Genomic DNA, 12,682 nt, shown 5'->3' on the forward strand with positions numbered 1-12,682 from the left:
CCCAAAAAAAAAAAAAAAAAAGTGTAATAACCCCCTCTCCCTCTCCAAAAAAATATCTGATTGTAGAATTTAAAAAAAAAAATTAATATAATAAAAAGAATTATTTAGTGGTACAAATGTTGTAACAATTATAACAAAGAATTATACCTATCAAAATAAAATAAAATAAAAAGAAATTATAATATGTATAACTTGATTTATCTTGATATGATAATTATATATAAAAGTTATAATATGTATTAATAGTTGATGAGCATTGAGCCAGGACCAAGCCCTGTTGATAGGCATGGCTGCTTGTAATTGGTAAGTCTAGGATTTGCTGTTGCTTAAAGCTTCTTCTACTGCATTTAATTATGGAGTTGGATTAACGATAATGAAATGAAGGGAAACCAATAACCACAATGCGCCATCTTTCGTTGTATTCGTATAGGTGGACATCATTACTTACCGTATCCTAATTGGATGACAAAATAAGGGAGGATAAAATAAAATTTTTGTGGTTCAAGCTAATCAAAACTGTTTGAATGAAGTTTAATTAATTGTGAGTTCCAATTAACTTAACTAGTAAATCTTGTATATTTGAATAAGAGATTTTGAGTTTAATTATCACTTATACTAAAAACTAATTAGTGTATTGATTTAACGACAAAAAACACAACTATTAAAACATATGTCATAAGTTTAAACTCAATATAAAAAATAAAAAAGAAACTAATTTAATTCAGGTGGTAATCATGGAGGAGTATGGTGGAAACTTTAAGGTTCGGTTTTGATCATAGTTTTCAAAAATTTTAGAATTAAAATAATAGGGAAATTTTGAACCAATGGGTTTGGGATTGCTCGTTGATACCCACAGGGAAATATGTAATTCTTGTGTGTTTAAATTCTACAATCAGATATTTTTTTGGAGAGGGAGAGGGGGTTATTACACTTTTTTTTTTTTTTTTTTGGGTGGGGTAGAGAATTTATTGTTTATAGGACAATGATAAGGATGCATTTTGCAGGACCACCAAATTGCCCACTTGAGCGCATGAATAGTGAAGTTTCCCTAGCATGCCGGCAACAAAAAATGATAGAATCACGTCATTTTATACCATTTTTGTCACAATTTATATTGTGAGCAGTGATTACGTGGATTTTTTTTTTTTTTTCCAACCATTCATAATTCAATGTGCGGTGAATTTACTGAATTATTTTTTATCATTTGCCAATTACAAGCAGCCATGCCTATTCATAAGAGGATTTTTCCCTTAGACTGAACTTTTATTCAATTAAAAAATACTCCTAAATATTATCTTTATTGGGAAAAAAACTTGAATACAATTAGATAAAAATATATCTTCAACTCCACTTAAAATAATTCATACATTCAAAACAAACTTACCTTCTTTTTTTTTTTTAAGAAAAAAAATTGACACTAGACCAAAAAAAAAAAATCATCGCATATTTTTCCTATTTACTCACTTTTCAAAACACATATACCAAATTATTTATTTTACATTACATTTTATTAAAATATCAAATTTAATTAATTTTTATGATTGTTTTTATTTTATTACATATAACAATTATCATTCACTACCTTCCTTTATTTTTTAAATAAGTAGAATAAATAAATAATTAAATATAAAATGAATATTGTCAAGGGTTAAGTGTAAATTTATATGATTATTGGTTAAATATTCTTATAAATCAATCATAATCATTAATGGGACTCATTTTAGACAAACACATTTTTCTATGGGTCCGGCTTGTGTTCAGTGGTACTGGCCAGTGGCCGCTGGACACAAGCTCCGTCCTTTTTTATTCTTCACCAAATCTCGTGCCCTTGGCCTCTTACACGTATACAGTTTTACACTACAGTACCAAGTATTATAACAAAAACAGACCACCACAACGAATTGCAGTATTGCCACGTATGCAGCTCACTATATCTCCGGGAAAAAAAAAAAAAAAAACGTGGCGGTGTTTCTTTGGACTATAAAAAAAAATCGGCGGGTGAACTCAGTACTGTGCAAAACAATAAACACAAAAGTGGATGGCTACCTACCACTTTCCCCTTCTATGAAAAACACAAATTCAAGAAAAAAAAAAAAAATGGAGATAAGCTCAGAGTTCCTCGATTAGCATACCCTATTTTAGTAAATTTCAACCCAAGAGTAATCAATACCCCTCAAAACATTCTCAATACGACTCATTAAATTTAAATCCCCTCAAAATTTCCAATCGATCCCACCAGGTCCGCTGCTTTGTATAATTGCATTTGCAAATCGCATCGTTTCATACTCGTACACGCACCCACTCACCCAAACTTTGCTTCAATTCCAAGTCACGAGTCAAAGTCAAGTCCTCTAACCCAAACAACCAAACCCCAAATTTTTTTTCTCTTCCTTATATACCCCTCCCAAATAGCCCTCAGGCACTAACCAAACCAGCCAAAATAGTATAGCCAAGGCCAAGGGGGTGAGGGTTAAAGTCAGCGAGAGATGGCGTTATGTGACGCTGTGGTGGGGAACTTGGCGACGATCTACGTGGCGGTGATTGCTGGGATCAAGGCTTGTGGATTGGTCGGTGGGCGAAGCTTTGGCGCTGGGTTTGTGCTGATTGTGTCCACCGCTGTGGTGGGCCTCATCTTGATCGGCACGTTGACGTGGGACTTGTCTCGCAAGGCCACGTATGCGGTTTCCAAAGAACACGCCCACGAGATGTGCAAAGGCGGTATTTGCTGGCACGGCGTTGCGGTCAAGTCTCCGGCTTCTCAGGTCCGGTTTAGGCTTCCACAGCAAATTCCTTATGGCACTTTGTAAAAAAAAAAACACTGTAAGATACACACACGCTTTCTTTTTGGTTGGTGGGTTTTGTAGCTGAGAGGCACGAGGTGTTTGTGTTTTTGACTGAGAGAAAAATATCAAGATACCGTGTAATATCGAATGAAAAAAAAAAAATCAGGTTTGTACATAAAATAAAGGCCCTTTTGATTTGCTACGTTATTGTTTTCACTTTTCATGAAAAATTTGGGATGCAAAATGCAATGCGACTTATCTTCTTCACTGTATTCGAGGTTGAGAATGGCTTGACGTGACAGAGGAGTGGTGGGGGTGGAAAAGCGATGGTGCGAGGTTAATGACTTTTACGCAGTCGGCAGGAAGAGACTGGTTCGGACTTTAATCCATGTTTGGACATAAGTGCACAACCTTTTGGGTACAATTCTAGTATTCTAATCATCAATCGATTCAATCCATTCGTAGTGGGCATGAGTTGGCAACTTTTGGGATTTAGGTTAAAATGTCAGTTTTTAGAAGGCTAGCTAGGCTTGAATTGTAAACATCCAAATTCGGGCCAGGCCATTAAAAATATGAAAATGATCAGCTTTCAATTCGGACTAAAGATTGGTTGAGCTTGCATTTGTTTTCTTCTCACAAATCCTAACATGTACTATATGTGCCATAATTTTAAAAGGAATTGTGTTTAATAAACCTCTTTTTTTTTTCTTCTTTTTCTTTTTTTTCCATAACTTATTAAGATGATACGTTATGAATTTTTTTAAAGAGAGTTTTAATTTATAACATCCGCTCCTGATCATAACTGGAACTCATAAATTATACATTAATTTTATATAAATTCATTATTTATGTCATACATATTATGCATCGATTACAATAAGTCAACTAATTCCAGTTGGCTTAATTTGTAAAATTTATTATTTTTAAATAAAAAAAGAAGTCAATTGGATTTAGTTGGTTTAACTTGTAAAGTTTATTATTAATATATATATATATATACACACACAATAAACTGTATTTGCATTTATAATTTAAAGCCTTTGGGCACACAATAAACTACCTCTGCATTCATAAATTAAAGCATTTAGGCAAATGGAAGAAATGGTAGGTGTGGGGATGAAGGGCCCAAATGAGAATATTGGGTCGTGGGCCACACTTGAGGATATCAAATAGCCCGAGGACAAACCAATACAAATAAAGACAGATAGATATTTGGTTGAGGAAGAGATCAGGTCATGGTGAGTAGGTGATGTTGTCCAAGGAGCAATAGCACCTCGAATAACAGTGCGGAAGACTAAAGTCTGACTACCCATCAGGTATAGGAATGGCAACGGGTCGGGTTCGGGCCGAGTTTTTGTATACTCAGACCCGACCCATTTAGTAAACAAATTTTTTCCCTGGGCCCGGACCTGACCCCGCCGGGCCCCGCAAGCCCCGTTAAGCCCAACCAGAAAGAAAGCTTTTTTGAAACAAGGCCCAAACTCAACATCAAACCCACGGTCAAACAATCAATCCCAAAAATCCCTTCTTTTCAAATCTCCACAGCCACACCCAAATAAAAATTTAAAAAAAAAAAATCCCATTTTTCAATCCTCAAACCCAGAAATAACCAAACCAACGGAGGAGATTCTGGATCAAACAAAAAATAAATATAAAGAAGAAGATAAAAAAAAAAGAAATGGAGAGAGAAGAGAGTCTTGGCCCTAAGTTGGAGATCAGAGAGAGAGAGAGCTAAAGGTCTTCAGCCTTGGGTTTTAGAGGCGTGGCTCAGAATGAGGCCGAGGAGTGACTGTGAGACTGAGGTGTGGCTCAAAGTGAGGCCGAGGAGTGACTCAAAGTGAGGCCGAGGCGTGGCTGCGTGCTCTTGTGCGTGGGTAGGTGCTCGTGCGTGGCTGAGTGCTGTGTGCTCGTGCGTGGCTGCGTGAGTGACAGAGAGAGAGATTGAGGGTCTAAGTAACAAGGAGAGAGATTGAGGGTTAGGGAAAGGCGGATGGGTACTGGGTTAGTGAATTAGGGAGTTAGGGTTTACAAGTTACAACTACATATATATATATATCAGGGGTGTTTTAGTAATTTCATGGTAACCGGGTCATATCCGGGTCAGGTTTTGGGTTTTTTTTTTTTTTTTTTTTTTTATACAACCCAATCCCGCTTTGGGTTTTTTTTTTTTTTTAAAAAAAAAAACCCATACTCTTCCTTATTCTTTATCGAGTCGAGTAAAATCCGACCCATTAGGGCTAGGCCGAGCCGGGTATCCGCATGTCGAATATAAATTACCATCCCTAATCAGGTATTGGGTAGCAGGCAATTGTGTTTGGGCAAATAAGCGTAAAAAAGATATAAGACAAAAGAGAATTGAGAAATATTTGAGAAGAAAGCTGCTACTACCACATTGAATGCTTTGCATCTAACCCCCTGACCGCATTAATGTGGAAGTGATGCCTGAACAGTAACTTTCAGCCTTATAGATACCCCTAAATACTTCAAGAAGGTGCTGATGGGACGAGTATCAAGAAGATTAATGGTCTGATCTACACGTAAAGGGCAAAGATGAAAGAAAGAAATGAAATATAAAAGGGATGAACTCCCTTACAGAAGGGGATCAGGAGAAAAACCAAAGAAACATCACTGTGTAACCAAGAACTATAATTTCTGTATAAGTCAAAGAGAAATATATAAGAGCATATCTTCCTCGGACTTGACCGAGGAGAGTTTTTCTTGTTCAAATTGTTTGTTTATTACATTAATAGCTCACCTATTGTGATCCATATATTCCTAACTCATTGAACATTCAATTTCAAGCCCACTCTCTAACAAATTCATTGTTTTGGGCTCATTGGGCCATGTTCATCCATCTTTAGGCTGAGGAGCAAACGTGCTCATACAATTAGCGTCGTATGTGGGAATTTAAACATTCTTGAGCTTGTTCAATCATGGTGGGTTTAGGGCCAAACCATGAAGAATCTATAGGATCCCAATGCCAAGATCATTTCCTTAATCTTCAACGAAGGAGATATCGTGGAGTTAGTGTACACACCACTCATACTAGTGGGAGTCATTCCAAAAGTGGGAGTCATGTGTCTCGTGGAGAAGACACTAGAAACATGCAGCTGGAGATAGATCATTTATGGAGAAAGCTACACCATAAGCAAAGGAGGGGGACTCCTTCAAGCTTGAAGTCTCAGTCTGATGAGGATGACAATTATAGACCTAGGTCAAGGATTCCCTCCAGTGACCCAAAAAGTTAAATTGGGCGAATTAATTACCCGTCTAACCAACGCATGGGCTACATTATTTTCTTGACAGTGAACACAAACAAAACTAATGCGAGAGAAGAAAGAAACTAGAAGTTTTACATCTTGAATTAAATGCCCATGTAAAGCTAAAGAAGGTTCGTGACTTGTAAGGTCCTTGAAGATATTGTTCGAGTCCCCCTAAAAAATAGCTTGAGTGATGCTTATCTCCAAAGCAAATTCTATAACTATTCTAATTGCCAAAGCTTCAACTTGAGCAACCGTAGCTGGGAGGGTGATTTGTTGCAACAAAGAGGCCATGACAGCTCCCTTTGAGTTGCATATCACTACTCCAATTCCATCTAGGTCCAAAGGTTTCCACTTACTTTGTTGTATGTACTGGGTAAATGAAGGGTTTCATAATTTGAAACTTGAAAGCTCCTATTAAATTAATTTAGCTAGGCTTGTGCATGTTATTAGTCATTACACAATTGATTTAAAATGCAACTTCCAACTCTTAGAGCATCCACAGCAGTTGTGGCATAATTTATGTCATTTTGCCACACCAAAAGCCTACTTTATTATTTTACCACATCATTTTACAACATCCTATTTATCAGATGTTTTATCATTCAATTCTATACATTAAAATAATATTTACTACACATTAAAATAATATTTACAACTCATCAAACAAAATCAACAGTCACCACACTACAGCCAACAATCAACAGTCACCACCACACAACCACCACAACTAAAAACACAACTCAAAGCAAACCTAAACAAATCCAGCCAAATTCCACAAAAAACAACCATAACCCCAACCTAAACAACCCATCAAATCCCATCCAAATCCTTCACGACCTAAACAAATCCCAGCCAAACCACAACCCAAACAAATCCCAGCCAAATCCCAACCCAACAATCAACAGCCACCACCACAACCAAAAACACAACTCAAAGCAAACCCAAACAAATCCAGCCAAATTCCACAACAAACAACCATAACCCCAACCTAAACAACCCATCAAATCCCAGCCAAATCCTTCACGACCCAAACAAATCCCAGCCAAACCCCAACCCAAACAAATCCCAGCCAATCCCCAACCTAAACAAATCCAGCCAAATGCTCCGCGACCCATAAATTGCCTCAACCAATCACCGACCCAAAACCCCAACCCAACCAACCCATCAACAAACAAACTCAAGTAACCATCGGACCAAAACCCATAATGCTGCCACAACCAACCTCGACCCATAATATCGCCAACCCAAAATGTTGACCCACAACCCACAAAAGCTTCAACGACCAATACAACAGACCCATACCCACCCACCGCCAACCCATCCATCGGAACCCATAGCCTAGCCTATTCGAACCCACCCACTTCCGTCGGAACCAAACTCAGCTAATAAGCTCAAAGGAAAGATACCCACCGAAGAACGTGTCTTTAGCATCCAACTCGTTGTCAGGTTCGATCCCAGACTCGATCATCGGCGTCAACGTCGGCGTGGAAGAGCAGTAAGGGTTAGCGTTCAGAGGAGAGGATTGGGGTGAGAGAGATGAGAGAGTGAGACTGACGGAGAGATAAGAGAGAAAGAGGAATAAAAATAATAATAAAAACTTTTGCCACATCTGTCTGTACAGTGGCAAATATGTGAGGATATTGTAGCATGTTGCAAAAATTATAGCATTTGGAGCATTTGATAAATGGGATCAAATGGTGTTTGGTGTGGGATATGTGCTAAATATTTAGCATTTGGCACATATCCCACATCTGCTGTGGGTGCTCTTATACATGTTTGTTTGGGATATAAGTCAACTTTTTTGCTCTTTTTTTTATCTATTTGTGGGCCCTATGTGAGTCACTTACTTATTTTATTTAATTTTTACTTATTTTTCTTACTATTTGTTAGTCCCACATAAGTCATTTACTTATTTTATTTTATTTTTACATTTTATCTATAATACTTTTAACAAAATGACTTATAAGCTGTTTTCAAATAAACACTAAATATGAAAATTAAATTTTAGCTACGCATTAACTCCTTTGTAAATATGAAAGTTAAATTTTAGCTACGCATTAACTCCTACAATATAATAGAATATAATTTATTAATTTTGCCGTATCTTTTCAACCAATCCCATTTCCATATAGCTGAGATGGGACCATTGTATTTCAAGTTCTAACATAACTACTAAACTATATGAGTTTCAGTTATTTCTACATCTACAAATTTTATTAAAATTTTGATTTTAATGTAGTTGATAGTGAGTTATAGCCTACAATTTTCATATGAAATTCATAATTTTTTCTCCATTACTCATAATTGATGACATAAGAATTGTGACACCAAAATTGTGTTCACATAATCTCCGCAAGTGTATTTTTGATGTGAAATTTTCATATACGTCTAACTCTCCCTCACTAACATATGGGTTCCACTGGTGTTTTACCCACAAGTGAAAGAGACGCATTACTTGGGCAGATGCCTTCTCCTGATTTTACCCTTGAATTATTATTTATTTCTAAAAAGAAAACCTAGTTTAGAGCAATTGCATCAGTCATTGCAAAATACAAAAAGTACAAAAATTTACACAACATAGCACAAAAAACACCTGCATCAGACCATGTAAAACTTTGTAAATATCCAAACTTGCTACATTAACCGTGCATATAGCTTTGCATCTTATTATTTTATTAATTTCCCAATTTGGCTCCTTTTTCTCTCTCTCTTCTCCCTTTGAAACGAACTCAGCTTATTTTCTTCTCCCTCATCTCTTTTTTCTCTGTTACAGAGCAACACACCCACAAGGACAATCCAACACAGAGATAGACAAACACACCCACACAGACAAACAACAGATAGCTTATGGATCGGCAGCGCTGGTGGAGATGTCGTTTATGGGTCAATGGAAGTGGATCAGTGGTGGAGATTAGCATTTCTAGGTCGATTGGATTGGTGGATCGATGCTTGTGGAGGAGATCACTGCTTGTGGAGGAGATCGGTCATTGTGATAAGGAAGGAAATATGTCCGTGAGAGAATGAGAAACAGAGAGAGCGTGAGAGACAAAATCTAGTTTGAGATTGAGAGATTAAAGAGATAGAGAGAAAGTGAGAGATAGAAAGAAAGATGTAAAATATGAGTTTGAGAGATTAAAGAGATAGAGAGAAAATAAAAAAGATAGAGATATAATGACAAAAAATAAAAAGATAAAATAATAATAAAAAATGAATTAAAATAATTATTTAAATAAAATTAAGTGTTTAATAAATAGTCTAATGTTGGTGTTTTGTAAAAATAATCATGTAAAATAATAAAAAATAAGGTAAATTTTTATTATAAAATAGAAGAAAAATTTTGGACATACTGGTGCGGATGGTCTGAGATTGGTCTGGCCCTGGTCCTTTTTTTTTTTTAGCACTTGTATGTTTTTATTTAGTACCACGAAACTCTTAAAAAATAAAAATAATATAATAAAACGAATAAAAGGATGAAAAAAAAGTTACTGTCAATACTCAAAGCCCAATAGATTCTAATGACGATAACCAATTTAAACGTGTACCGTTAGATTGCTTTGCAAGTCCACATCATCCATTTATTATTCACATCAAACGGCTCCAAATCCAAGGCAAACAATCACCTTAACTACATCTACGCTTTTTCTCTCACATAATTGACGCCCTCAGCGTACCAGTACTCATAAATCTAATCTCCCTCACTTTCTTCCCTCCTTCTTCTTCTCCACAATCGTACCGGGTCTATCTCGGCCGTATCGGACTACCCAAAAAAAAACCCGAAACACCATGGCCGAAACACAGCCTGAGTCCCAGACTTCGACTGAGTCTGTGACCGACACTGAACCCTCACAATACTGGTGCTACCGCTGCGAAAAACGCGTCACCGTCGAAACCCTAGATAATATCCCAATTTGCAACGAGTGCAAGAACGGTTTCGTCGAATCGCTTCCCGCCACGTTGCCCTCTCCATCGACTCCGCCTTCTGGAGCGTCCGATCAGGTCGATGATCCAACCTTCAGCTCTCAATTCCTTCAGGTTCTCCGCTTGATGGTGCAGGCCGCGCGTGACGAGGACGCGCCTCCGCCTCCTCCTCGTGACCATTCGCCTGACGACGATTTCCTCAGGATTGAGCTTGATGGATGGTATAACGATGAAGAGGATGAGGATCCGAACAACACCGAGTTTCAGAACCACGAGGAAGAGGAAGAGGAAGGAAATGAAGATGAAGAGGAGGACGAAGATCGCTCATCTGATAACGAGGACCAAGAAAATCGAGATCGGCAAGAGAGAGAGGAAGATGATGAAATACAACGGCAAAGGCGGCGTGATCTGTTCCGGCTTCGGCACCAAGGCGTTATACCTCGGCCACGGAGCGGCCGTAACCGGATCTTGGATTGGGCCGAGATTCTCATGGGCCTGGAGGACACCTCCATCGAATTCCGCCTCGAAGTTCCTGAATCGGACCGGTACGTCGGCAATCCTGAAGATTACGTCGACGCCGAGGGCTACGAGGCGTTACTGCAAGCCTTAGCGGAGAACGATATCGGCGCAAGAAGAGGCGCGCCGCCTGCTTCAAAATCGGCCGTCTCGGCTTTACCGACGGTGGTGATTGCGTCGGAGATAGAGGCTTCAGTCTGCGCTATATGTAAGGACATGGTCAATGTTGGCGAAACCGCCACTAAATTGCCGTGTGGTCATGATTACCACGGCGATTGCATCGTGCCTTGGCTCGGTTCCCGGAATTCTTGCCCGGTTTGTAGGTTTGAGCTTCCGACGGATGATCCTGAATACGAAGAGGAGAGGAAGAAGACGGCGAAGGCAAGTGCCGGTGGAGCTTCCGGTTCTGGCCGAAATAATTCCGTTTCGGATTGATTATCCAATCGAATCGGTATGTTTTTTTTTTTTTTTTTTAATGTGCATTTTAAAGTTGCTTATGAACTTTTGGATGTTTGTTTGGTAGTGGGATTAGATTTGAAATATGTTTCCATTTTCTTCTGAATGTAAATAATATTTACTCAGTTTGGTCTTGCTTATTTTTCAATGTCATACCCTCTGAGAATATTAGCACTTTGCTTAGTTTATTAGTTGAATACTAGTGGAAATGGTCTTTAAACTTTAGCATTCGCTTGGTCTCAATGTAAACCAATGAATTTTTGAACTTTTTTTTGTTTCATTCACACATGGGTACCATCTGTATAAGGCAAAAGAGTTGGTTGAGTGGAGAGAAACGTTTAAACAAATACTAGTGTATATTATCGTCTGTTAGCATGGTTTCTTGGATTTGTTGTTAGTTACTTAGTTTTGGATGATGGCAATTCCCTTTTGAGATTTTTGCCTGCCCAACTATCAGTCATGTTTAGTATAAGATATCATTTTGGCTTTTTCCTATTCTTTTTCTTAACTTTTTCGTGTTTAGGCTAGAGCAGATTTGCTTGCGTTTTCACATATTAAAGTGGCCTCTGATTAGATTCCAGCCTTTGCATAATTATATTTGGGACCCTAAAACCCTTGAGCCATATGCCTTTACCAGTGTGTCTCATGCTTTTAGTTGTCTCTTAGTTATCATTTGATAATATGCATGTTTCTGTAACCACTCTCTCAATACCAGGAAAGAAAAATGAGCGTTTTTGAATGTGTGTTCTTGTGTAAGAAATCTGGAAAGGGAAAAAAGAAATATGAGTGTATATATTATAAACTTGCATGGCTGCTCTTGGGTTAAACCTCACAGACAAAAGTTGTTTTAACTGTCAGTAGTAGCAGCACAGGCACAAACTAGATTATATGTATAAGCAGTGTTCTTGCAAAAGCCTGCAATTAAATCTGGACCAAATTGGCTATTGCATTGTTGGTCAATTGTCTGCACTGTGTTCAATAACTGGAAATAGTTGCAGGAATATTTTGTTTTATAGTCTTTCATGAACATGTCTTATCCAATTTATGTTAAGCAGGTGGGTGCATTTGTAACATTGGACATTTGTACGGCAAGGCCCTAGCTTCCTAAGATGCGATTACTGATAAGGGATGTTTGTTTAACGGTGTTTTCATCAATCTTGAAATTGTTCGAAATCAAATAGTAAAACATACATTAGTTTTCTTCTCTTTTTGGTTAAAAAAATAGAACTATATGTATACATACAAAGAGTGAGGATGTATGTAGCAAGCATTTTAACCTTATTACTATGTTTTGTTAAGGAAATCAGAAATGTTAACCAATGCTCTAAGGGCATTGGTTTAGGTGCTATTTTTAGAAACATTTTATTGGGAGAATAATAAAACAATAAATATTGTTGATAGCTTTTTATATTTTCCATGAAAGTGGTGTCAAAACTTTTCTATTATGGTTTATTAACAATTGCCCTAAGGGCATCCATTAACATGACCCATTTTGTTATTATTTTTACCTATTTTGTGTGGCTTGACTATTAGTGTCCTGGTAAATTGTGACCTGAACCTTCAGCCTTCACCTTTATGAATTAAGGTGATAGTTAAAACTTCTACAATAACTCTATACAGCCCCCTTTCCCATCTTGTTCACCTGTTGTGATTGGCTCCCCACAATCTGTTGCTGTCTCTGATAGTTTGGAAAGCCTTTCCAGATTCAGCCAATACTAAATTAGTATTATTGTACCTTTGTGTTTT

General features: G+C 37.5%; 2 protein-coding genes across 2 annotated transcripts; both read left to right on the top strand.

Moving 5' to 3' along the window:
* Positions 1-2,038: 2,038 nt before the first annotated feature.
* Positions 2,039-2,985, top strand: LOC112025494 (uncharacterized). Its single transcript, XM_024058171.2, has one exon. The coding sequence runs from the start codon at positions 2,487-2,489 to the stop codon at positions 2,805-2,807; it is 321 nt and encodes a 106-aa protein (XP_023913939.1). The 5' UTR covers positions 2,039-2,486; the 3' UTR covers positions 2,808-2,985.
* Positions 2,986-9,705: 6,720 nt separating this feature from the next.
* Positions 9,706-12,346, top strand: LOC112025503 (E3 ubiquitin-protein ligase CIP8). Its single transcript, XM_024058179.2, has 2 exons — positions 9,706-10,931; positions 11,992-12,346. Exon 1 carries the CDS (start codon positions 9,830-9,832, stop codon positions 10,913-10,915), a length of 1,086 nt encoding a protein of 361 aa, XP_023913947.1. The 5' UTR covers positions 9,706-9,829; the 3' UTR covers positions 10,916-10,931; positions 11,992-12,346.
* The last annotated feature ends 336 nt before the right edge of the window (positions 12,347-12,682 follow it).

The sequence above is a fragment of the Quercus suber genome, unplaced genomic scaffold (assembly GCF_002906115.3).
Source record: "Quercus suber isolate HL8 unplaced genomic scaffold, Cork oak 2.0 scaffold_16, whole genome shotgun sequence".
Classification (NCBI taxonomy): domain Eukaryota; kingdom Viridiplantae; phylum Streptophyta; class Magnoliopsida; order Fagales; family Fagaceae; genus Quercus; species Quercus suber.

Bases quoted from the DNA above. Each gene is read 5' to 3' on its own strand.
- LOC112025503 (XM_024058179.2), top strand. From the start codon at position 9,830: ATGGCCGAAACACAGCCTGAGTCCCAGACTTCGACTGAGTCTGTGACC.
- LOC112025494 (XM_024058171.2), top strand. From the start codon at position 2,487: ATGGCGTTATGTGACGCTGTGGTGGGGAACTTGGCGACGATCTACGTG.